The sequence below is a fragment of the Prosopis cineraria genome, unplaced genomic scaffold (genome assembly GCF_029017545.1).
Source record: "Prosopis cineraria cultivar Desert tree isolate PC_DT_omini unplaced genomic scaffold, ASM2901754v1 PC1, whole genome shotgun sequence".
Lineage (NCBI taxonomy): Eukaryota > Viridiplantae > Streptophyta > Magnoliopsida > Fabales > Fabaceae > Prosopis > Prosopis cineraria.
The window spans coordinates 9974559-10001170 of NW_026555332.1; the positions used below are offsets into that span (position 1 = coordinate 9974559).

At 31.7% G+C, this 26612-nt stretch overlaps 3 protein-coding genes across 4 annotated transcripts; 1 reads left to right on the plus strand and 2 right to left on the minus strand.

Annotated features, from left to right (window-relative positions):
- Window positions 1-7634: 7634 nt before the first annotated feature.
- Window positions 7635-10132, plus strand: LOC129291569 (uncharacterized). Its single transcript, XM_054929022.1, has 2 exons — window positions 7635-7791; window positions 9524-10132. The coding sequence occupies exon 2, from the start codon at window positions 9546-9548 to the stop codon at window positions 9834-9836; it is 291 nt and encodes a 96-aa protein (XP_054784997.1). The 5' UTR covers window positions 7635-7791; window positions 9524-9545; the 3' UTR covers window positions 9837-10132.
- A 1378-nt stretch (window positions 10133-11510) lies between these two features.
- Window positions 11511-12885, minus strand: LOC129317127 (protein DMP2-like). Its single transcript, XM_054961509.1, has one exon. It carries the CDS (start codon window positions 12613-12615, stop codon window positions 11974-11976), a length of 642 nt encoding a protein of 213 aa, XP_054817484.1. The 5' UTR covers window positions 12616-12885; the 3' UTR covers window positions 11511-11973.
- A 509-nt stretch (window positions 12886-13394) lies between these two features.
- LOC129312314 (putative 1-phosphatidylinositol-3-phosphate 5-kinase FAB1D) lies at window positions 13395-23676 on the minus strand. Of its 2 annotated transcripts, none has more exons than XM_054954866.1 (13): window positions 23409-23676; window positions 21625-21919; window positions 21485-21518; window positions 20703-21404; window positions 20043-20187; window positions 19636-19977; window positions 18120-19112; window positions 17623-17939; window positions 16953-17070; window positions 16665-16820; window positions 14495-15925; window positions 14125-14391; window positions 13395-13949 (listed from the first exon to the last, which is right to left on the minus strand). In XM_054954866.1, the coding sequence occupies exons 2-13, from the start codon at window positions 21863-21865 to the stop codon at window positions 13677-13679; spliced, it is 5019 nt and encodes a 1672-aa protein (XP_054810841.1). In that variant the 5' UTR covers window positions 21866-21919; window positions 23409-23676; the 3' UTR covers window positions 13395-13676. The 2 variants fall into 2 exon arrangements, with proteins under 2 accessions (XP_054810841.1, XP_054810833.1); XM_054954858.1 differs by having other exon boundaries at window positions 13395-13997; window positions 23409-23674.
- Window positions 23677-26612: the final 2936 nt, after the last annotated feature.

Genomic DNA, 26612 nt, shown 5'->3' on the forward strand with positions numbered 1-26612 from the left:
TTCTAATATTATTTGCAACTTCCTAAGACGGGGTGAGACTTGTTTTAAATTTTTTGAGTGTTGTTTTTTATCCATAATTTTGAGTATGATTGTCGAAAAAGAAAACGAAGACATACTCTTTTCAATCCATTTTATTAGTCATATTTTGGAAGCAACACATGATCCACGAGATAAGTTACTAGTTCATACTGACTAGTTATTTTAAATTAAAATTTTCAAAATACCTTTACTAATTTTCCAAAATATGAGAGAGAAATTTAAAAAAATATATTATATTAACTGATTGTACTTTTTGAAAATTAGGTTTGAAATTTTATCCATAATTATTCTTTATATTTTTATTATATTAATATTGATAATATTAATAATAATAACTTATAAAAAAATATATTATATTAATTGATTGTACTTTTTGAAGATTAGGTTTAAAATTTTATCCATAATTATTCTTTATATTTTTATTATATTAATATTAATAATATTAATAAAAATAACTCATAAAGAAGTTTGGAGCGAGTATACATCTATGCATGTGTACAGTCATGTTAATGTTAGGCTTGAATTTAAACTTTTTTCAAAAAAAGTGACATTATTGTTAGAAAGGTTAAATGATAAAAATATCTTAAAATTATTTTTTAAGGACATTTGGTATCTTAAATATTTTAAAAGCATTTTTGCTTAAAAAATTTAAAAAGCAAAGCATTTTTACCTCAATATTAAAAATCACAAATATTGATTATTAACATCATGATATTTTACAATTTTGCCCTCTTTCATTTTCGTACTTTTTGATCTTTATTTACATTTGTTAAAAGAAAAAAATTAAAAAATTTACTAGAGAACAAAACAGGAGACTAAACATAGAAAAGGGGGAAAAAATATAAAAATATTTTTAGTCAAACTTCAATTTAACAGTCAACATTTATAATTTTAATGATAGCATAAAAATGTTCTATTTTTAAAACTTTCAAAACAAAAATACTCTAAAAAAAATTTAAAATGTAAAAAAAAATTTAAATATTTTTACCTTTTTATCCTTGTTAAAATAACTAACTATTAACGGGGTTTTAATTCTATTTTGCGTTCCAAAATTTAATAAATATAAAAAATGACAACTTTGAATAGTATTAATAATAATTTACAAATTAAGCCAATTCTTAAAAAATAATATTTTAAATTATTGTTGATGACTTCTATAGACCCCACCTGGTAGTTCAAAGTCACCGGAGTTGCCCCCCCTTGTCATAATCATGTCCATCGAAGAGGGAATTGAAAAGAGGACATGACAGAGAAATGCCATAAATGCATTTTTGAGTTTTGGCACACGAATGGAAGTTTAATGACGTGGATGAGCTAGCTGTCATTAGTTAATTGGATGCACCTGCACTCGCCGGCAGGTTTCATTCGATATTGATGGGATCGGCATCCTGAAGGATAATATTCTCTGTCATCAAAAATATAAACCGTTTTTTACTTTTAACCTAAATTATTAATACATATTATGATATTATGATAAGTGAAAAATAAATTTTCATAAAAATTTAAATTAATAATATAAAAGGTAAATTTTTTTATGTATTAAATTGTTTATATTTTTAATTTAAAATTAATTAAGAGAAATTATTTATATTTTAAATTGAAAATAGTACTTTCCATCTTGTTTACAAGTTTTTCAGGAATATAGATCAATTTCGTGAGTAATATACTTTTTTTAATTAAAAAATATAAAATATTTTTAATCAAATCTCATCCTCAATAAAGTAATTATTTATTTTTAAATTAATATTATTTTTTTATATTTATTTTTATTAAACACACTATAATAAATATAAAATTACTATCAATAAAAGCATTTTAAAAAAAAAACAATGATTATACCTCAAAAGATTAAAAATACTTTATATTTTTGAACATCCAACTCTTTAAAAAATATCTTATATTTTTTAACAAAAGGAGTATTAATTAATGTAGACTCAAGATCTTGAATCAGCGAGGGCAAGGTTGTTAAACTCGTAATAGAAATATCAACTTAAAATATGGGCTTGGATAGTAAATTTATAGGAGTTTACTTCTATTAATAAATAGCCTTTAGAAATAAATGATACTTAAATAATTAAAACATAAAATATGAACATAATTTAATTTAAATATATTTTAAATATAAATTATTAAAATTAAATTTATCTACACTTGTATATTATTATACTCAACATAAAAATTTCAAAATAGAGCACCTTATTTTTGGTATTTTTTTTATTTTCTTTTTTTATAAATATTAGTTTTTATTTTTTTTAGTTTTATTTTTCATTGAATCAGATCTTACTACTTTTATGAATTAAGTTCTACACAAGATATACCTATTTTTGCTTAACGAATTTATAAGCAAATTGACATAATTTTATAAATTAAAAACATAAAAATGATATTAGCTGAGTTTTATCTAATCCATATTTATAATAATTTTATAAGTTAGAATTATAAAAATATTAAATTCATTAAATCAACTTAAGAATTTAACAACAATGAGTGAGGGCATAAAATATAAAATGATAAAAATTAAAATTAAAATACTATAAAAGATAATACTTCCTCTATTAAAAAATGTAAGGTATTTTTTGAAATGTTAAATGTTAAAAATGTGAGGCATTTTTTATCTTTCGAAATATAATCATTATATTTTTTTAAACATGTCTTTATTAATAATAACTTTATATTTATTATAAGACATTTAATAGAGATAAATATAAAAAAAATAAAGTTAATTAAAAAGTAGATAACTACTTTATTGAGAGTGAAATTTAATTAAAAATATTTTATATTTTTAAAATGAGGTCGTGTAACTCTATGTGACTAAGAAAATAATGATATAAATTTAAATTTAACATACCAAGAGCTTAAAATATATTCAACTTAAATAAATTATCAAAGGTTTAAATTTTTTTTTAGAATTCACACATGTCTGATTTTGAATCTAGTGGGCCCAAAATTATTAAATAAGTGTAAATTTTTAAAAATTATAATATGATAATATTTATAAATTTTATCAAGTTGAGTAGGGCATTTGCTCATCTACACCTCAACGTAGGTCTGCCACTGATATCAACACTACTTTTATCACTCCTTAAAACTAGGCATCTGGCATTAATTCTGGCCAGTAAAAGAGACTTTCAAAGGCAAAACTTTCAAGCGGCTCTGGCAGTTCACTTTTTTTTTTTTTTTTTTTGCCCCAACTTCCCAGAACTGCAAAACGATGTCGTTTTGGATTTTTTTTTTTTTACTGTCGATGTCAAGCACGAATACTTGATCACATGAACGGGTCCTAATTTCCTAAACGGCCAAACCTAAATCTCTCATCTTGCTCGCAGCTCGTGTTGAGGCAGAAGTGCAGACTGCACTGCCCAAAAAAAAAAAAAAAACAAATTTGAACTAGAAAGGCAGAAACCAATAGCATCTTCGTTCTTCCTCTCCTCTGTTCCTCAATCTCGCAGTCATCTCAGGTCTCACTGTCAGTCTCAGTCCTGCGACTGGTCGTTCTCAACTGCTCGTGAATCCGAAGAGGCCCTTTCTTGCTTAACCGCTCATGACTTCGCGTTCGACCGCTACTGGAGTTTCTTGATTTCTTCCTCTCTTTTGCTCGTGAGTTTGGTGCCCCTTTCATTGTTTACTTTAAAAATGAAGAAACTTTGGTGGTCATGTTTAGTCAGTTGAAAATTTTCAAGTAAACAATTGGAAATGCAAAAGCTTGAAAAGTTTTTTTCTGCTTTCAATGCTGTTCAAGGGTTTGTACATTATATAAAAATTGAATTTAAAAGTTTATATCACGATTTTTTTCTTTTCTTTGATAAGCAGCTATGGTGGGATATTGGGGTGATTACTTTATCACCAACTCTGCAGGCTAAAAAATATATATATATATATCAACACCTTATAATTTTTAATATATAATATTTAAAATATATTAATTTAATTATAAACGATTTGACTCTAATTTGACTTCAATTCAATCTTTGAACCGTGAATCAATATCTTAATTGGTTCAATACCTGATTCAAGTCTAATAACATTGCTTTCAACGCCTTCAACGCTGCCAAACTCTTCCTTTTTGTCACCCTTATATCTTTTCGCAAAATAAACCTTTACATGCATTAACTATGTCCTCCTCTTCATCTTGATGCATTAGGAGTTCCCAAGCACTAAGAGATAACATCTTAGCTTATCCTTATTCAACAATGCTTGAGAATTCCACGCAAGGGTTGAGCTAGGATTTAATAATAGTTGAGGTCAAGATTTAAAAACATATGTTATATATAAAGCTTTCTTAAGTCTTTTAAAAAACTAACATATGCATGTTTAGGCCAAAATGAAACAACACTTATTTAAAAGAGACACAACAGCTATAGCAAAACATGGGCAGAGCTGATGAAGTGTCAGCCCCAACAAGAGATCTAATAATAAGACCAGTTCATATCATGGTAAAATGACCTAGTTAAGTCAATTTGTGTTTAATCCTTTAAGACTCGAAATCTCTATCAAGATCATTAAGTCGCATTAGACCGTGATCTCAAACGAACTCTGAATTATCTCACAAAATCATAACCATCATCCATGGATATTTCAAAGACATGAGCTAGCAACTAACAATAGTATGTTTGGATGATGCCGTCAAGGGAGATATGATGTATCGTGCCATGAATCTCGTGGGCCATGCATATTGAATTCTTGTTAATTCATGAACGAGCTTCGAATTCTATGGGAGCAACCGTCTCAACTGAACCATTATAAAAGGAAGAGAAGATTACAAAGAAGGGACCGAACAACAATCAATCTCTAACACCCATTATATCTTTATCTTTTTATTCTTTATTTTCATATAGCTTTTAACATCATTTTTTGTTTTGTAATCTTTACAATATTGTATTCCGCATATTCTATTAATCAAACATTTGTTATTTCAATTTTTTCACATCTTTACATTTAGGTAAATTGTAATAAGGGAGTCTAAGAATCTTTTATAATTTTTTGAGACTCAGTATTTTTAGCATACCTAATACTTTTGTTGTTCACAGAGAATAATGTAATATTTATATAATACTAAAAAAATTTTAAAATTTAGATGGCTGTGCTTTGTTGGCTTTCCTCCCCTTCAAACTAGTGATGGACTTATATGCAGTACTTGAGTGGGCAAATGCCCCCACTTGCTTAAAATTTTGTAGGTATGTTAGCGTAAGAAAATTTTACACTTCACCCTTATAAAATTTAGAATTTTTGGCCCATTAAATATATATAAACTATTTTTTAAAAAAATTTATTTTCTCCCTAAATATAAGGGGTGCCATGCTATTTTTAAGTAGTTGGACAATTTTACCTTTGTTTTGAAAAATGAAGGAGATATTAATTGTGTGTTTTATCCACCACTATCATGATGTTAATTATGACACTAGGAGCAAAATTGAAAAATTATTGTCATTTCAACCAAATAATAAAATTTTATTGATATATAAAATTTAATTAAAAATATCTTATATATCAAACGAAAAGAGTATTTTCATCACTTGGAAAAAAATAATGGTTCAATGTAGTACTAAAAATTAATTATATTTATGTATTTTGAATAGAGGAGTGCAATATAATTAGTTAATCAATTTTATTTAACTTAATTTTAAAGTTAAACATGTTTTATTTAAATAATAAATTTTTTAATTTTTTTTTAAATACCCCGACCAACCAAAGATCCTTGATCCTTGGCCTCTATAAGCTATTCTCACCATTAGCTCTGCGGTTGTCACCAGTCTCACTACTGCCACTCCCCTGGCGCCTTCGTTCACTAGCACAACACCTACGCACACATTAGACTCTAAAATATGAGTTGAATTGCATGAGTTGATCTGAATAATTAATCATAAAAGTTAAATTATATTAAAAAAAAATTGATTCAAATAAAAAGTGAGTTTTTTTTTATTTCAAACCATATAACCCATGAAACTATATCAGCTAATCCTAATGAATGAAGGTTAGCACATTTAACTTGTATTATTTTTTAAAAAAATTAAAAGGAAAAAGGAAAAATTTTGTGGTTGTAGAGCATATTGAGCACGATTAATTTAACTAGATCAATTCATATATTTTGTGAAAACATTATAAATTAATGTTTTAGTATGTCTAAAATAAGTTATAAAGGAATGTTAAATTAAAACTCATTATTTAAGCATATTTTTTTAAATTTATGAAAAAAGATAAATTAAAAAATAAATAAATGAGTTGACATATTAACCCATTTGATACTAACCATTAAAAATTAGGTTGGGATTTTTTTAACTCATACAAAAATAAATAAACCCAATTCAATTTATATTTCTTTCATTCTATATGAACTAACTCATATATAGTTCGAGTTGGCTCACATTCTCAACTCTCACACACACCCATGATGCTTTGTTTGTAAAGTGTTATATCTCTCTTTCTCTCTGTTTTTCTATGGCCAGAGTTGTTAGGAAGTGTTATCAAAATCTTATTATTTATATTAATGATATCTACTTCGATCGATTAACTTGATTTTCTTTAAGTGAAAGTATTAGGTGTTATATAAATGTATTAAAAAAAAATCTTATCATTTATAATACACTGTGGTATCCATCAAACATGGCTTCGCAATAATTTTTTTTTACTGGCACGCAATATTTAAAATGTAGAGAGAATGTCGTTGAAATACTCCTAAACAAATTTAATATCTGACAAGAATTTAACAAATATTAAACATTAACAATTAACAAATATATGATCTATTCAAACTTTTGTCAGAATATTAAATTCTTTGAGAATATATTCTCCCTTTAATGTATGACTTTAATTATAATTACGTTTATTTATGAGAAGTTGCCATCATCATCACATGTAAAAAAATGCTAATTACCTCAGCCATCATGATCCCAAGATCTTATGCTCCAGTGAAAGAAGAGTATGGTGTCCGTACCTTGTATGATTACATGAATCAAATTTAAATTATAATTTTTTAATATAAAATGAAAATGATTTATGAACATAATCTATTAGTTAGAGTATTTGTTAACTCAATAATACTACTTGTTATTAAAATCTAAAAATTAAAATTTTCCAAATTAAATTTCAATCATTTTTTTATTTTGTACTATTCAAGTTTTGATTTTGTAAATTTCAACCATTTGAACTCTTACTACAAAAGAGTTTTCATTCTTTATACCATGAAATCAGGTTAGGAGAAAATTTTACATGAACCAAGAATATATAATCTCATTTATATTCTATCCAATAAAATTGTATTAGATTAATTAAATAAAACTTTATATTTTATTTTTTTAATATTTTTTTAAAATAGAGTATCTATTTAATTTCTTATGTTTTCTCTCATTATCATTATCCTGAATTAAAATTAAATGAAATTGATATAACATAATTTTATTAGAGTGATGCAAAAATTTCTCTCAATGTACACAAGAATCTGTAGCATCATATATGACTATATGTCAATTTCCTGATTAAATAATACAGGTACGTTTTTAACTACCATGACATGACATGAGTCAATTTTGTTATTAAAGGAGATGTGAGTGACAAAATTTTATATTTTATTTTATATTTTTAATTTAATTAGATAGAGCTCCAGTACAGTATAGATTCCTCTTGAAAAGCTGCCGGAATCTGCTTCCCACTCGCAGTCTCCTGGGTTCTTTTACTAGATTATTATCCACATCTTCTCAAAAACCTCTCCAAATTGCCCCACACAGGGAAAAACGAAGGCTTTCCTCTCGAATCCAGGTGCGTTCATTAGTTTCACTTTCGTTTTATCAGTTTGGTTTTTCTTTCAATCATGCAATTATATTTTAATCTGAGACCCATTTGCAAATTATTTCAAAATCTAATGAATTTTTGTCAGATCTGAGCATACCTTTAATTTCTTGTTGTATAATCATTGAGTTGCTGCTGTTTGTTTGAGAGAATCAATTTTTATGACTCTACTCGGTGTTGCGAGCTGGAAACAACAAATGAATTGACGTTGGCATTTAGGTTTGCAGTTTCGATGTACAGTTCCGACTTATGGATTATACATAGTAAATAGAACGAAAGGAAGAATTTGAAGTAGATGACATTGTAGATGTGATTTTATGCGATTTACTTTCTAGCGGTAGAAACATAGGTAGTGGTCTGTGTTCTTGATTAAGCTGCTACGGCCAAAAAGAAAATTGAACTGCTTTCATTTTAGCTTAATGTGGCTCATTTATCTTCCACTTTGTTTATGTCTTGGGTTTTCTTGTAATGTTTGGCTTATCAATCATTAAACCTAACACTATGTTTACCTAGATCTGGATTTTTCTACATTTAATTTAACTAGCAAATACACTGTATATTTGTTAAAATAAATAGAGAGAAAATAAGAGTGAGTAAAAAGAGGAGAAGCTGACATCTTACACATTTTACTTTTTTGCATTACTCTTTCCTGAATATATCTTACATTATTGCAGAGGATCACAATCTATTTACCTTCCAATTTGGATTAGCTACAAAGACATTGTTATAATGTGTTGATACATTTGCTAGATTTAGATAGAAGGAGAGGAAATGCATTCTAGTTATTGTCTTTCAACCCTTTGCACATATTATCAATATGATTAGCAGTAAAACAGTAATGCTGTATTTGGTGAGAAAAGCGGAATGGTGAGGAAGTGATAAAGGACAATGTCTTTGCTGAAATTGACTTTTCTCCAAGTCACTGAGTATTCTTCTTTGATGATCATACATGAGAGCCCAATGTTTCTTCTATACATTTTGACTTGTATATCTGATTTGATTTCAAAAGGGAAAAGCTTTATGCTGTTGTTAACCTTCTTATTTGATACGTCATTTCTCTCTGTGGTGTGTGAAACAAAGATCAGAAGATCAATTTGATCTTACTGTTTATTGCAATATAATTGAAAATTAGAAGTATGAGAAATTGGCGTTGATCCTCCCAAACAAGACTGATTAAAGTTGCGAAAAAAAAAAAAAAACAGAGACCAACAAAGTGAAGATTCTCTACCAGCGTTGTTCAAATCTAATAATGGATTGCCTTATTTTTTTTTTTTTCATGATCTCAAAGCAGTCAAGGATGTATCATATTGTCTGAAAAATGCTGCTTGCTTGAGATGAAGAATTGATAAATGATCATTATAAAAATGAAGAGATTTCTTGGGATTTATATCTATAACAATGTCATGCTCACTATCACCCAAAAAAAAGAAGGAATTGTTTAAGCTTAGCTGCTTGCACTTTGGATTTCTGATTGATAATCTGCTGATGGACAAGGGATAAATTGTGCAGAAGAAAGCTTTAATTAAACAAGATATATAGTTCAGAAAGTTGCTCTCCTGAGCAATGTTGTAGAAACTGAAAGCTTATCTTATTAACTCTTAAGGCTTAGATTGAACTTGCTTTCATGTGAGCATTCAGAAGGATCTCTTTGGAGAACTAATAAGAAAATGCTATTCTCTTGTCTTCTTGGCTCAATTTGCAGGCACAAGCTGTTGAAGTCCAAAATGAGTCTAGCATGTCTTGTTTGTCGTAGCATGGAAAGTCCATCACCATCACACTCTTTCAGAAGTTACTCTGTTTCAAGTTCAGATCATGAGGGAAGATGTTCTGCTATTGCCAACTGCTTAAACAGGAAATCATCTTTTGCACGTCCTGCAATTGTATCTTCATCTTCCAAAGTTACCCCACAACCTACTGTATCAATGCCGGGGACGCCGAGGCTTGTTCGAAGCCGAGCAGTGAGGAGGGATCTTGTGAGAGACTGGAATTTTGATGGAGCAACAAGTGAACTATAGCTGGTAGAACAAAAATCAATGTCTCATCTTATGAGATAGTTTTAGATTAAATCTGGATGCTTATGATTTTACAATGGATTCAATTGATTTGAATTGATAGTTTTAGAGGATTGGTGGGACTGGGGACTGAGATCATTGAATCCATTGGTCATATGTAATATTTTGCTGTCATTCCCATATAATGCTTTCCAGGATCTTTTCTTGAGGGTAGCTCGTCATCTAAAAAAGTCGAAATATTTGTAACCATGTGTAACAATTAATTACGATGCAATCCATTTGGAAATATGCACGAAGAATTTGTGTATTTTGTTATTTATTTATTTTTTTTAATATAAGGAAAATTATATTAAAAAGAAAATGAAAATACAGATAGTAAATTAACTTTATTTAGTGGTTCTTACCATCATAATTGAGTAGTGTAAATGTCGGGCAAAAAAAAGTGTGCATGGATGCATATAGAGATTTTCGCTTGAATTTTTTAATTTGTATATTTATTAATAAAATAGCTTGAAATAACTTTCTATTTTTTCTCTAATGTTTTACTCTATCAAGTTGTCAGCCTCAATTGGCGTGAGATGTTCTTTTCCACCGTAATTATAGGGGATGTTGGAACAAGACATCACTTGAGAAAATGTGATGTAATTATCATAACTGCAATTATTTAAGTAGATTAGGCTCTTGCTAAACTCAAAAGGCCTCTTTTTAGAACTGTTTTTTTCGTAAAAAAAAAAAAGAAATGTAATATTTATGTCATCTTACTATTATTTAATAATATCCATTTACTTTTATTATTTTAGTAAAATTAAGTTTTAAAGATAATTTTTTATCTGTATTTTAATTTTGTCATTATATAACCAAATGACACCTAAAATTATTTTAGTGTAATTAAAAATTTTATTGTCAAAATACACAAACTTCCTTTTAGTTTCACAGCTCAAGTAATTTAACTTTTGAATCGCTAGTAAACTTGTATCAGAACATTTTTAGTCTGGTACCACAATGGCATTGAAACACCATTTAATCCAAAGAAAATATCGCAACACAAATTTGTTCAAGAAATCCGCAGCCCTTCTAAATTTTTATATATCCCAGAATTCCATCCTTACCTATCTCCTCATTATTCTTTATATAACATTTAAAAAAACAATGGAACTATAATCAAATGTGAATGGAACAATCCCATTGAAATCTCTGAAATATGGTGTGTTATTTATTTATTACATGTCGTACTAAGATACTTTTAAGATAATAAGGTGTTTTTTTTTTAATTCTTTACAAGCGTCTTTTCATTGAAAACAATCTTGTTCAAAGTATAATCGGGAGTAAAATATAATACAACAAAAATTTGAACCTTATTTTTTTGCCTTATAAGAAATTAGCTTTTTTTGTTAGATTCAATACTCATTGATTAATAACGTGTTATTTTTCTTACTTGTGATTACCTGCTTCAAAATTTTGACCCCAAAAAAAAAATAAAAATAAAAAAGAACTATGTATATATGTCATGGTAAGTGACAACATTGAACACCCATTTGAAGGCATGTTAGTGGGCTAAAAATGCAGTGATGCACTAGTTGGCTTGGGATTATCTCAAAAATCTCTTTAAAACTGCAGACATACAAATTCCTGTAAAATATGAGAGGATCCCACATACAGGGCATACCGCACAATAAACCCACACGCACAAATATTTTTTTCCCCACAATCATATGAGAGTTTGGTCCTAGAACATCTTGCATCAAGGGATAAGATTATAAAGATGGGTGCCATTTGAATTAAAGGTTCTTAGCGAATACTTCTTCCTTTTAAACAAGATCTCGAATTCAAGTCTTATATGTAGAGAAAATTGCACTCAAAAAGTTCCGCATCCATGTAATTTGTATATGGAGCTTGTAAAGAAGCCATTTTCAAGAGAGAAAGAGTGTTAATGCCCTAAATTTTCAGCCTTTTCTCGCTGTACAATATTTGGCTTTTGGTCAAGTTTATTGCTGGATTCTATTTATGCAGGTCACCAATATATATCTTACTCAACATTCTTCCAATAGAGCTTCTTTAGGTTGCTCCATACAAAAGAAAACCATTATAATATTTGAATCCCAAATAACTTCATGAAGAAACAGAAAGATTGAAACAAGTTTTAACGTCTAGAATACAGTGGATCTCTCTGCAACAAGAAAGGATAACCAATGCCTCTCCTCTTAGATGGAAACGCCACAAATAATACACTCACGACAAAACCAACCACAAGAGGAATTGTATTGATCACCTTTCTGGGAATTCGTGGGTAATAGCACTTCACAACATCATGATGCAAACCTGCAAAAGCAAGAAAAGAAACCAAGGAAAGTGAAGCATGGAAGAGATCACTCCATCTCAGTCTATAATCTGACGGCTCACATGGCTTCTTCCTTCCTCCATTAAAAGTCCATATCCCTCTCAATGTTGCCACCCCATAACACATCCTTCCGCTGGCTGTTCTGAAGCTATCAGTGAAGGTGAAGAACACACATGACACTGCTAATATGACCAGAAACATGCCCACGAGCCACCGGTGCAGGGTGCTGCATTCGCCGTCCTCGGTCAGGATTGGAGTGAGGATGCTGAAAGCAAGAATAGTGGCTGTGGGTAACAGAACATTGAGCCTGGCTGTGCCACTGAGTATTGCATTGATGATGTAGAAGTAGTAAGATTCATCAATCTCATGGTCATCAATGTCAGAGAATTCACTTTCGCTATGTTCAGGATGGGGAATTAAGTCTTGGGTTGTTGAGTTGTTCATCTTCACAATGAAATGATGTTGGAGAATGTTTGGAAGAGGAAGCGTGGGATGATTTTAACAAGGCCATGTAAAAATAGGGATATGTTCCTTCCTTTGAAATGAAAATTCATGCCAGTGTTTCTTTCTCAAGCAGTAAGGCATATATTGTTTGCTTTTTCATTGGGAGATGGGTTTATGCTTTCCCATGTTTTCAGAAGAAACCCTCTATTTAAAAGCTTTAATAAAGGAATCTTTACCATTGTTGGAAATCTAGTCAGACAGATCATTCTGCAGATGAATTCTGAGATCAGAGAGGGAGTAGAAAATGTGAGTCAGGTTGTGGAATCAGTAGCATATCTTGAAATTTAAATTTTGCAAGCACCGCAAGGTATTGCAGACTAATACAATGTGAACACCATTAATCCTTGTTAAAAAGAGAGGATAATGAAAAGAATCCAAAATGAGTGGAGGTCTATATACTTTAATGAGTGATTAAAATTCTAGTCTTTAAATTTTGATTCAAAATAACTTAGTTCTTATAAATCTTGTATCTTTTTAATTTAACAGTCTATAATTTCTTAACAAAAGAAAATTTAAGAACTAAAAGTTATATTATTCCTAATTCTTTTTTCGTTAGATTTACTTCAATGGTCAATGAAATTCCTTCTTTCTTATATTATAACTGAATCAAAGCTCCATATCTTTGGATCTAAAGATTCCTTGCCAGTTTCCTTCGTAAAGTGGAGACGAAATAAATAAATAAAGCAGTGAGTCTCATCCATCAGTGTAGGAGAAAAAGATGCTGGAAACTTTACTTTTCATTGATTCCGGGTAAATCTTTACACTTCTCCAACGCTATACAAAAGTCATACTCATCTCATGCTGGACAGGATGAACCAGTAGAATGACACCATCGCCAAAAATGGCAGAAGAACCGGACTAGGGCATATGTAATTGGAAACAATAAATACTCTTTCTATGTACACTAATACACCTAATTTCAACAGGCAGTATTCTCAATAGAGATAAAAATATTGAGAAACCAGATATATCATGACTTTGACTAAAAATCCATTGACTTGTCACCCCTCTTTGTTTTGTTGGATAGAATCATCTTCCCCAGAGCCACAAAGTTTGCAAGGATCAGTGAACTTCTTTTTGCACCAGTGATCTGGAACACTCAAGAAATATGTAGACATGAACTTTCTGAATCTCTTCTTGTACTCTTTGGGAGAGATTACAGTTGGCAACACATTCCTGGGCACAACAAGTGAAGTCTTCATCCAAGTCTCAAACTGCTTGTCCCAGGTATACTGCCTGAGATAATCAATAATCCCGCAAACGAGCTCACGCCTCTGTGAATCCACTCCAACAAGTAAGGAGTAATCCATCACATTGATCGACTGCGAAATAAGGAAACCATGAACTACAAGATACAAACTAAACACGGGGCACGCATGCTGAAGGTATTGGCAACATGCAAAAAATCTACCTGTCCAAGATGCTATAATGATTTAATTGCAAACTTACATTGAGAAAAGTTGTGTCGTTCCAAACAGCACGGTGAAGAAGACGTCTTTCTTTATTGGTAACATACAATGGAGAAGAGTTCATGTCATTCACGAAGTTCTGATCCAGAAGAACATCCCCAGCATTATCACCAGCAGAATTGTACCGAGCGTAAAGTGCACCTTTAAGATCATACTGGCGAGTAATATTGCGATTGTAGGTAAGATTTTCCATCACCATGAGATCATGCTTAGACTCTTTCCCACTTTTTGCATGCCTTTTAGTTACCTGCAGAGAGCATGAATTGCTGAGATCCATGAAAAACAAAATAAAACGGGAGAGAACTTCAATCCAGTACAAGAGAAGTACAAAACACAGACAATATACCAACCTGATATATCCCCAAAACTTTTGCAAGACATGTCTGACTGCCAGACTCAAATGACTCCTTCATGTACTTGAAATACAAAGGGGCAAACGCTAGAAAAGAATCAAGCTCTGTCTTCTTGATTTCCTTTATGATGAACCTATCATCAAGTGTCTTTGCAAAAAAGGACTTGCTTTTTCCACCTTTGGCATCCCAATTCAGACAATGGCTTAAAGAAGCAATATAGTCAAGCTCAGATGGGCAACACCAATTTCGAAGTTCACGGAACTGATTAACATATTGACAAATCACAGAATACTTTTCCCTTCCAAGAGATTTTACATATCCCATATGTATCTCTATAGCATTGTTTTCTGGTGCTCGGGAGGCTCGTGACTCTTCAGAAGAGGTGCTTCCTGTTGAATGCACAGAATCAGAATCTGCTGAACTACCTGTACTTGTATGTGGAGATGATATATCAGTCAGGGCTTCTAAAATCTCATTCGTTTTTGAGGCTATTCCACTCTCTCTCCTATAATCCTCACTGTCAACTCCTGTCACCACAGACAAATCTTTCATCAAGGCCAGTGCACAAGCAATTATGCTAGAGAGTTCTCCCTCATTGTCAGATACAACATGATCATCTGTCCTCAGAGGTATGTGCAACCTTGTACCTTCCTCAGCAATCAGCTGATCAGCTGTAGGTAGATGTTCTGCAATAGAGCTGCTGAGAGATTCAAATTTAGTCAAGCATTTTTTATGCAGGTCCCTCATGCTTACCCGTCGGATATCAGCAAAAGGCTTCCAGAACCATTCATTTGAATTCAGCAAGCTGGAACCTGGTGAATGCAGGGATGCACTTTTGTTTAACACCTTTAAATCAGAAACCGGGTGATTAATATCTCCAGAGACTGGAAGGTTTTCATATGCCTGAGGATTTGACATAACATCCTTTGCCGGGAGATTGCGATCTGCTGAAGGATAATTCGTAGAAGCTTCCAACCTCAAATTCAACTGTTGGTCAGAAGATCTCTTCAAGCTCATATTACCCAAAACAGGCTTTTCCAAATTCCTTGGATCATTAGGAGTGTCAGAAGGATCATCCTGTTCACTACCCTCTGCAAGAGGTCCTTTTACAGGAATTTCCTTTGTTGGGAGTCCATTTACTTCCATCGATGAGTCTGACATAACTTCCACATCTACACTCCCATTTATAGACTCAATTTCTCCACTAACAGTGCTCTCCAACTTTGAATCATTACTACGTTCTTGCTTAACGTTCTCAGCTGCACCAGCGTCAACTCTTAATACATCTAGTGAGAATAATGAGTGCATGCGTCGAACCCACACACAAGATTCAATCAGTAGATCCCACATCAACCGATTTAGACTGAGAAGTTTGTAGGCAGCCTGGCCAGGATTACCATTCTTAGCAAACGCATTCTTGATGTTAGCCTGTTACAGTGACAAAGCCAGACATAGGAATTGTCCATAAATATTTAACCAAAGCAGCAAATGAAAAGATTCAATAAAAAAAAAAAACTAAAATCACTAGAGAGTAGAGAATGAAAATCTGATGCTGAAGCATCACTTTAACGTGTGCACAATCATGTAGGTGAGAGAGAGAGAGAGAGAGAGAGAGAGAGATCAGTTCCTGTTCCTCTATCAAACATTGTACTCCCTCCAGTCCTATTTATAAGTCATTTCTACCAACCTCATCAATACCAATACAATAAAAGTACAAGGAATAAAAGTAAGTAAAATTTCAAACATGCCCCTATATAACAAATCTAAAAAGTAATGTCCTGTTACTTTTTCTCTCTCATGAAGGGTAATTTTGGAAATACTTCTCAAATATTACCTAAAAAGACGCACCGTGACTTATAAATGAGACCAAATACACCTTCTAAAATTAGACTTATAAATGGGACCGGAGGGAGTATGTCACTTTTATTCTAGGCAGCAGAATGCGTATCAAAATGTTGTTCATGTATACATACGGCACCGAAAGAATTGGCACATATCATGGTTGACAAATCAACATGTGAATGAACTGTAAGTGTAAGCTAAGATTTAGGGATTACTGCACTTACATGCAATGCCAAAATTTGGATAAGATAACATGAGAAGTTTAAACTCTTATACGAGCAGATGGAGTAAAAATATCAAAATCATTTAACAACAGAAGGCTAACCTCAAACTCTTCTCTTTCTTGCTTTAACATCTCCTCAACCTGAGAGAACTCACTTATTGATCCTCCAAGATTCAAAGTTGAACCGTCAAATTTACCTTTTAGTGTCTTCAAACAGTTTGCAACTTCTGTGAACAGTAACATGCCTTTCATATACACCTTAACACGGAAGGAGATGAATTTAGTGCAGGAACTTTATAAGACAACAGCAACAACTAAACAAATCAGGACACCAACAATCAAGATAGCAGCAGGAATTAATGGCAAAATAGGGAAGTGAACATTCTTAACCTCTTTAAGAAGCTGATCATTTTGAAATGCACCAGTGAACTCCAGCTTTTTAGGGGGCATGGACACAGTATAAGTAGTGACGGAAGAATATCTGAACATAGTGACCATGTGACCTAATCTGCATGAAACCAAAAATACAATAAGACACCAAATAAAAAAAAAAAAAGGATACATAACATGCAAAGTTAACGCCGTGCCCTTTACCTGAGTTGCCCCAAAATCATAAAGGAAAATTCTGGGCATACTAATGACTATAGTTCAGAAATAATATTATTACATGAAAACAACTAAAGATAATGGAAAACCCTTATTCACAATCATTGAAAGTGTATAAAAGGGATAAGATTCTAAAAAATCATGTAGGGGCTACGAACATTAAAATTCTTTTTCAAAATGCTATAAATTAAAAAGAAGATTCACCAAGGAATCTAAAATTAGAATAGCACCAAAATTGCTTATCTTTACAATCTACATTTCCTTCATCTGATCCCATGACCTGAGCATGTCTGTGTCTTCCTGTTCACAGCAACACATGGCCCAACCAATTATCTATAAAAGACTCTCTAATTACTATGTTTATTGTATTGTTTTCCTTTACTTTTTGTCAAGGGCAGGGGTAGGAAACATATAAGTCTACAGAAAATGGTTTAGTAAAGAGAAATCATCATACCCAAAGAAGTACAGAAAATCCCTATCAAGAAAATGGCCACAGCTTGATTTTCGACCTGAAGAATAGTGAGAAAGGCTAAGCTCCAAAAATTTTCCAAATGATAGACTACGGGCACTGGTGGACATCAACACTCTCTTAGTTGACCCAAGCATGCATTTTCCACAACGGCTCCACATCCAAAGCTTCCCTTCTGCTGCTCCAGGTAAACACTTCTCCAGGGGAAGTTGTTTAACTTGCATAGTAAGTTGCTTATTGTGATGAGCATAATAATAGAAGTGAGCTTCTGGTAATTCATGACAGGTGTCACAAAGTCTTGTCTGCATATTCAATACAATAGTTAGTCAGATCTTAGTCAAGAATACAACAAGAAGAATAAACCTTATCCCTCTTTACTGATGTCCCCATTAAATAGAAGAAGGCACTGTATTCCCATTACTGCTTTAGTCATCTACTAGAAAGGAAAATGCTAAAAAAAAAAAAACTGAAATAAATGAAACCTGATTGAGTAGATTATCCTGAAGAAACTTTCCAAGCGGGACATCAAAATTTTTGTAAAACATAATATGAGAGAAATGACTTTGTTGGCATATAGTCCCTCTTAATGCATTTCGGCTAGACATCAAGACCAAAATACTCTGAGAATCCAACACAGCGTTGATATCATCTTTATTTTGCAATTGATTTTCATTATCATCACCCTCTTTACTTTTGCCCCCATTAAATTCCAAGCACCCACGAAAACTCTGTGATTGTCTCCCATTAAATGATTTCTCTTCATCAGAAAAATTTCTGGCTTCAATTTGGTGATTGTCATCTGTTTCTTGATTTTCTAAAACAGAAACTGATTTGTTGACTTGACCATCTGGTTCCCTTTCATTCAGGCCAATACTCTGGGATTGTCTGCCATTTGGTGCTTTCTCTTCATCACACAAACTTCTGGCTACAATTCTGCTATTGTCATCTGTCTCTTGATTTTCTAAAAGAGAAACTGATTGGTTGACTTGAGCATCTGGTTCCCTTTCATTCAGACCAAAATATGTTGACAGACTTTGATAAGAAGCAGAAGATGAAGGGCGCATACTGCCTCCAAGAACTTTCTTTAAAGAAGATGAAATCGCCAAGAATCCAGAAAATATTACTGGATTGTATGGTTCATGGGAAACAGGGGAAAACTCTTCTAAATTGGAACTGTCAGTATTTCCTTCATGGGATCCATTGCATATGGGAATTTCAATACTATCTGGTCCATTTTCAGTAGATGAACACTCTACAGATGAAATGCTTGAATCAATGGATTCTATATTATCGGATTTTTCATCAGTTGGCAGGGTATCTGCTGTGACATTAGCAACAGAAATGGTAGAGAACATTGCTCTCTGATCAACAAGAAAGGAAGTCTCAAGGACTAAGTGATATGCCATGACAACTGCACACCGCAGGACACATTTCACCCTCTTCAACTCATCACTGTTTGCTCCTTTCAGCAAAATCTGCAAAGTTAGGTATTGAAGTACTTAATAGAACCCAAAATCAAAGATGCAAAACTCATCAGCAGGGCGAAAAATCTTCAACCACAGCCTTAAGCATATAAGAAGACATTGGCCAACAAAAAAAAAAAAGAAAGTATATAAGCAGACAGTGCTAATTTATTATATCCCGTGCATGTTCCTGCTCGTAGTGAAATTTATTCACCACATTTTTTCAGTCAAACAAATTGTATTTCGGAAGCAAATTACCCAAACACATCTTTAGATTGATTTTTAATAGCATACTGGCTTCAACCAAAATACCATTGTGAGTTTTTTTTTTTTTTTTTTGGGGGGGGTGTTGTGGTTGTTCTCTCTACACACCCAAGTATCATCTTAGCATGCAAAAAGATAGCTTTAAAGTCAACATCCAAGGATACATATTTGTGTCATAAGTAAAGAATTAAATGTAGTTTATACCCCTCATTATTTTAAATTTAAAATTAAAAAAGACACAGGAGGCTCACAAGTACAAGTAAAGGCATACCGTACAACCCAAACGTGTAGGACAGCCCTCAATGAACATTAAAGTCTTGACAGGCCTCTTTCCACCTTCAACAAAACCAGCATGTTCCTCCACAAACTTCTCAAAATAAATTGAGTCACAGTGCTTCAGCTTTTTACCATTCAAATTCTCACATGATAGAATTGGTGAACCAGTACAACGTGCAACTCTTTCAAGGCGATGAAGCTTCATATCAAGTACTAGTGTCATTCCTTTCTTCAGAATTGATTCTTGTATATCACGAGAAACAGTTTTCTCTACTAAAATAACATTTGGGCGGCACATTTCTATAAGCTCGACTATAGATTTTTGATAGCCTTTCTCCTGTTAACAAGCAAATGATTAGAGACAGAATACACCAAGGACAGAAACCAAATCAATTTAATTACCTGTTCCATAGAGTCAAATGAGGACAAGCCACTACAAGAATGGCCAAGCATCCCACTGATCAGCAACAACCTTGGATTTTTGTACTTAGTTGGCATGTGCTTGTGTGCAGCATGCTTTTTGAAGACCAAACCTTTGATAATTTGACTGCAATACCAAATATAATAAGTATACTGGACTAATGTCTAGGTCAAAAAACAAGATTGTACATCTCAAACATAAAATTGAATGAGTTTATCAGTTGAAATCCTAGATAAAGCATTTCAGGGACAAAGGAAGTTTCTTAGAAGGATAATACTACAGGAAAAGAAAAATCAGCAGAGCTCAAGGATATCTTACTTCATGTGCAACATTTTGGGAGAAAATTACATCAACAACAACATAAAAGATAGGACAAAAGAAAAGAAATTTCTTTCTGAATAATCAATAACCTCATAATACAAATATAATGGAATACAACTGGCCAAAGAAAATCACATAATACAATATGAATGCAGCATTTTGAAAACTTCTACATAGCTGGACAAAAGCCAATATATATTTAAAAAGGAAAAAAACCCATTAATAGGTAAAATACTAAGTCACAAATAATTGTCTAAGATTTCAGTTGAGATATTAACAAAGCACCTCGAAATAAATTCTTCCAGTCAAACCATTCTTACCTTTGGCTGCAAGAACCAGCTGCAATACATTTTACTTTAACATACCCATCAGGATTCATTGATTTAGCTCCAATAGCATCAGGCTTCAAAAACGAAGCAGCTTCCCAAGATAAACAAGTGACTAATTCCACCCAATTCTTACCACCATCATTGGAAGAGGAGACGCCAACAGATTTAAGAAGCTGACCTACAAGCGCCTTAAATCTCCCATTTATCACTTCTTGCATTGCCCTTAGCTTTTCCTCCTTGAACTTGTAAGACCCACTCAATTCATCTTTAGAGCAACTCAAAGAAGTTGGCTCACCCCAGTTCACACTATCAGTGCACTCATCATCATCATCATTACAGCCAACACTATGGTCTACATCATCTTGCGGGTTTTCTGGATTAGGAGGTTCCCAAGTTTGGATATCGAAATCTTCAGGAACAGAATATTCATGTTCATCATCAACAGATGAAGCAGGGTTATCAGAACTATCCACATTTGCTTCATGATAGTTATTTCCTTGAGAAATCTCCACATCTCTCACAGTGTCCCCTTCATGGTGACCATTGCCTTTTGAGGAATTGTTTTCCATGACATTAAGTGATTTTTCACTCAATCCTTCTGAATACTTTAAGCTCGAGTTTCGCCCTTTGTCATTCAATTTATAGTCATGATCTTCCCTACTAACATCAACTGTGCCTTCTTCTCGACTTATCCTAACAAAAACATATTACATAAGAACCTGAACAAACCCAAGATAAGAATTATAGTCACAGCTCTCTGTTGACACAAGTACCTGTCGGATGAATTCACATCAACTGACAAATCACCTGAAAGATCAAATAAGGAAGGACTTAGATTCACATTAATAACTTTACAATATTGGATAAATAATGTCAAATCAAAAAGAAATTTGACAAAGAAACAGTAATTTACTGCAGATGGAAGCACAGCTATCAGTGCTAGACAATGAAGTAGCGGGACTAATCAGTGGGGTCATACAAGGACTTGCACTGTCCCATTTCACATTTTCTTGCTTTTGTTTCTCCCCACAAAATTTACAAGTCCCAATGGGAACTTTGCTAGCCAACTTGAAGTTGCTCTCATTGCCTTGACTCTTATCATCAATTTTTGAGTCCATCAGGCCTGCACCACAATAACGGCACATACAACACATCCGGTCCAAAACTGATGCAGAAAAGGCAAACTGAAAACAGGCCTGATCCAATCCCTATACAAGTTGAAGAAAAAGGTGTCAATATAGAACAAAGGTTGAACCAATTTCATAATCAAGACCACCTTGAATGAACCAAAGTTTCCTAACTAAACAATTAAGTTTTGAACTTAAAAGAAAAAAAAAAAACTTTCAATTAAATTTGTAGATGCATAAAGTTTAAATTTGGTTTCTTCCCTTCCCTGATAAAGAAATACCTAGTGAACAATAAAATTCCAATTAAAATAGTCATATCTATGTGTAGAAGTATTGTATCTAGAGATGAAATTCATTGTCTTAATGACTACTTGACGTCAAAATCCACTTAAAAAGAAAAAGACTAAATGAAAAATAACGCAAATTTGTGAAGCAATAAAACGTCCAAGAATGATCTTTTGAGGCCTTACCTGTTCCTTACATGAAAATATAATGAGATTTTAGAAATTCCATAAGATAACCATTTCTCTTCTGTGGAGAACATTTTCCTTAAGAGAGGGGGAAAAAGAAAAACATCTTTACATCAACTTCTGCTGCTTGATTATATCAAATGAAATAAATATTACTTCACGGCATAAGATCATATTCCACCTCTGAGGAGGGCTTTATCACAGGTGAGACTATGCTCAATAACTGCTCCAAAAGCAGAAAATCATTTGTTTTATTTTATTGATTGATGCATCATACAAAAGAACACGCATAACTATTTTGCAATGCATCATTTTCCAAAAATCAAACAAGCCCGAAGGAAACAAAGATCAGTTATCACCTCTGAGAGAGAGAGAGAGAGAGAGAGAGAGTTTTTTTTTTTTTTTTGGGTGAGGGGGGGAGTATTGCTAGTATAGCAGTAGAATTAAAAAAAAAATTATCATCCATTAAAATGCCAACATGGCACAACAAACTCCAGAAATTCAATCGAATGAGAGATATCTGATCAAAAGTTACGGTCCAAACAGTAGAGACATAAAAATGAAATAAATAATGAAAAGTTACAGACTCAAATTGCAAAATGTCCAAACCAAAATAAGGAAGTTAATTCTAGATCCACATTTTATTTCCAGCAACACGAAACCCAAAATAAAACCAAAAAGAAAGGACATCATTGCTGGAACCAGATAAATGATGAAACAATATAAAATATAAAAAGAAAAATAAAAACGAGAACCCACTAGCAATCTTTGAAATCGCAAGCATCGGATGTGCTCCACAACACTAGGAAAAAGAAAATAAGTACATAGGCACCTGAAGAAGAACTTCACAAGAAATTTAAAAAAGAAAAACAAGAAACCGAACTTTTTCTCACCCAAAACTGATCTACAAAAATTAGATGAAATCGTCAATCACTCTTCAATTGCCAGGATAGCAATCAATCAGAACCTTGAATACGTTCCCATAACAGACCAAGATTCAGGAAAGAAACTGTCATTCACAACTCTACTCAAGGCAAAGATAAGAACCCGTGATTGAAACAATAAAAACAAAGACAAAAACACAAAAAGGCACAGCTTACCGTCAAAGTAATCCCAAGGAGGAAAATTATGATATGACCACCAAATCAGTCCTAGTTTCCAAGCATTCAGGGAAGCCTCTCGAACACACGATTCGCACTTTTCTTGATAAGCAAAGAATTTGGTATCAGTACACTGTGTGTGAGATTCAGATAAACCAACCCACATAGGCAAAGAGAGAAGAAGAAAAAAGAAAATAGTTGCGATTATTTCTTAGAAGAAAGAGAAGCGGGTTGAAGAAGAAACACGAAAAAATGGAGAATGGAGGCCGACCGAAAAAGAAAAGAAAAGAACATAAGTAAAGAACTGTGAGAAGAAAAGAAAATTTACACAGTGGGGTCCACTCCAATTGCCTGTTTGCCCGCAAGAGTTTCGAGATTTTTTAAGATACCCGAAAGAAAAGTGTATTCGCAGTGTCGCTTCCACCGTATACACTGAAGTATACGCTAGATTCTTGGGTTAATCTTTGTCCGAATACTTGAAAGCAGTACACGTTATTTATATACCTTATTTTGCACTCAAGCCCTCGTACTTTTATATATTTCAAAATTGCCATACACTATGAATCCGCGTACCATCAAGACGTTATTATTAATTAGTGTATTCCCCATTATTGAAGGCACCATTCAAATGAAAATACATTTTGCAAAAACAATTCAGATGATCGTACACTTAATCAGAATTAAATTTTAAAAATTTAATAAATAAAAATAAAGGTAGGATATTATAATAGGTAGGTCCTAGGGGAACAATATAAAGGGGATAAGGTTTTGAAATTCAAAAAGGAAACTACTAATATCAAAAGCACCTAGTAGGATATAAATTTTTAGATTTAATTTGGAGAATATATTAAGAAACATTCTCAAATTCGGCATTTTAGAGCACATGCATGATATCAACATATTCAAATAAATTAAATACTATTGTGTTTGGGTAACACATTAAAAGTTCTTTGCCCTAATTGAATTTGGAGAAAGTATATTTCTTTTATTAGTTAAGCGTGACTTTGAGGATCCGAAGTATACACTAATTAATAGTTTATAAGTTTAATAAGTTTAATATTTTATATGGACAAAAATGATGATACAAACTAGATTAATTATGAATTAATTGCAAATGTAATGTGGAACAAATAGGGTATCATATAAATTATTAGATTTAATTTGACAAAAATGAATAATAAAACATTTTCAAAATCACGCCAAATGTAAGAGTACATGCATGATATTAAATAAATAAGATTGATAGTATATTTAAGTAACACATTAAAAGTTTTTGTTTTCAAACTAGATTTGGAAAAAGTATGTTTTTTATTCATTAGTTTAAGTGCGAGTTTGAGTGTCCAAAATATACATTAGTTTGTAGTTAAGTGTGAAAATATTCAGGGCTAAGCCACTATATTAGAGTGTAAGATGACAACTCGGGTTTAAAAAGGCCTTTTAAATTCAAAAATAAAAAAAGCCAACCCTTTTAAGCACTTTCATATATATATTTTTAAAATTTTTGACATTAAAAAAATTAAATACTACATTAATGCTAAAACCTTAACTTCATTTCACAAGGATGAGGAAGGAAGGCATGAAAAGCTTAATATATTTGCTACTGATGAGGCTCCACAAAGAGAATGATAAAATTATATTAATGTTAGTGATAATGAAAATCATTAAGATTTAGCTGATAATAATAGTAAAGTATGATTGTTATCAGTGTTAATTTTGTAACGTTATTTTTTATTAAACTTAAATTTTTTATTGTGTATATAAACTTAGAGTTGTTTTTCCAAACTTAATGTCATGTGTAATAATTTTTTTAAAATTTTAAACATATATTTTTATATTTTTAAATTAAAAAATAAAAAATATATATGGCCAAAGCCTTGATGTCCAGGGCCGAATAAATCAAAATAAAGCCCTAAAATATAATTTAACTTAATTAATAGGGCTATTTTGCTTAAACCCTAACCCTTAATTGATAGCTCTACTAGCTTGTAGGCCAATATTCTATATGGGCATAAAAGACAATGCAATATATGCAACTTTAGCAACTAGATTTCATCATTAATTAATGTTAAAAATGTATAGTAATGTGGGGTCAAATAAAATATCAAATAATTTTTTTTAATTTAGAAAAAAACGATTAAGAAAATGTCGTCAAAAAACGGCATTTTAGAGTGCAAGCATGATACTGATATATTGACATAAATAAAATAATGGTGTATTTTAGTCACACATTGAAAGTACTGATTTGGGGAAAATATGTTTTCTTCATCAACTTAGCGAGAGCTTGAGTGTCCGAAATACACATTAATTTATGAGCTTAGTATTTTATATGGACAAACATGATAATGCAATTAATTAGTAGCTAGATTTATTGTATTATTAATTAATATTAAAAACATATAATAAATATTAATAATGTAGAGTAAAACAAGGTCAACTAAGATATTTTAAGGAGCCATAGGTTCAAACCCCTCGTGTCACCCTTAACAATCAGTCACCAAAAAAAATTAGTGTATTGAGGGAACACATTGAAAGTTCTTTCCCTAAATTGGACTTGGAGAAAATATGTTTCTTTTATTAGTTAAGCGTGAGCTTGAAGATCCGAAATATACACCAATTAATTTGCAAGTTTAATATTTTATATAGATGATAATACAAATTATATTAATTATTAATTATTAATTAATTTTTAAAGAGTATTGTAATGTAGGTCAAATAGGTTACCATATAAATTTTTAGATTTAATTTAGCAAAATTGAATAATAAAACATTGTCAAAATTGACATTTAAGAGTACATGCATGATATTAACATAAATAAAATGATGTTGTATTTAAGTAATACATTAAACTTTTTTTTTAAAAAAATGGAGTTGAAGAAGTATGTTTTTTTCATTACCTAAGTGCAAGAGCAAGTGTCCAAAGTATACACTAGTTTGCGGCCTTAATATTTTATATGAGCATAAAAGATAATGCAATGGAACAACTTCAGCAACTAGATTTTATTGTTAATTAATATTAAAAATGTGTGGCAATGTGAGGTCGTATAAGGTATAATATAAATTTTTGGATTTAATTTAGAGAAAATGTTGTCAAAAACAACATTTTATAGTATAAGCATAATATTGATATATTGATCAAAATAAATAATAGTGTGTTTAGATAACACGTTGAAAGTACTTCCCCAAATAAGATTTGGGAAAAATATG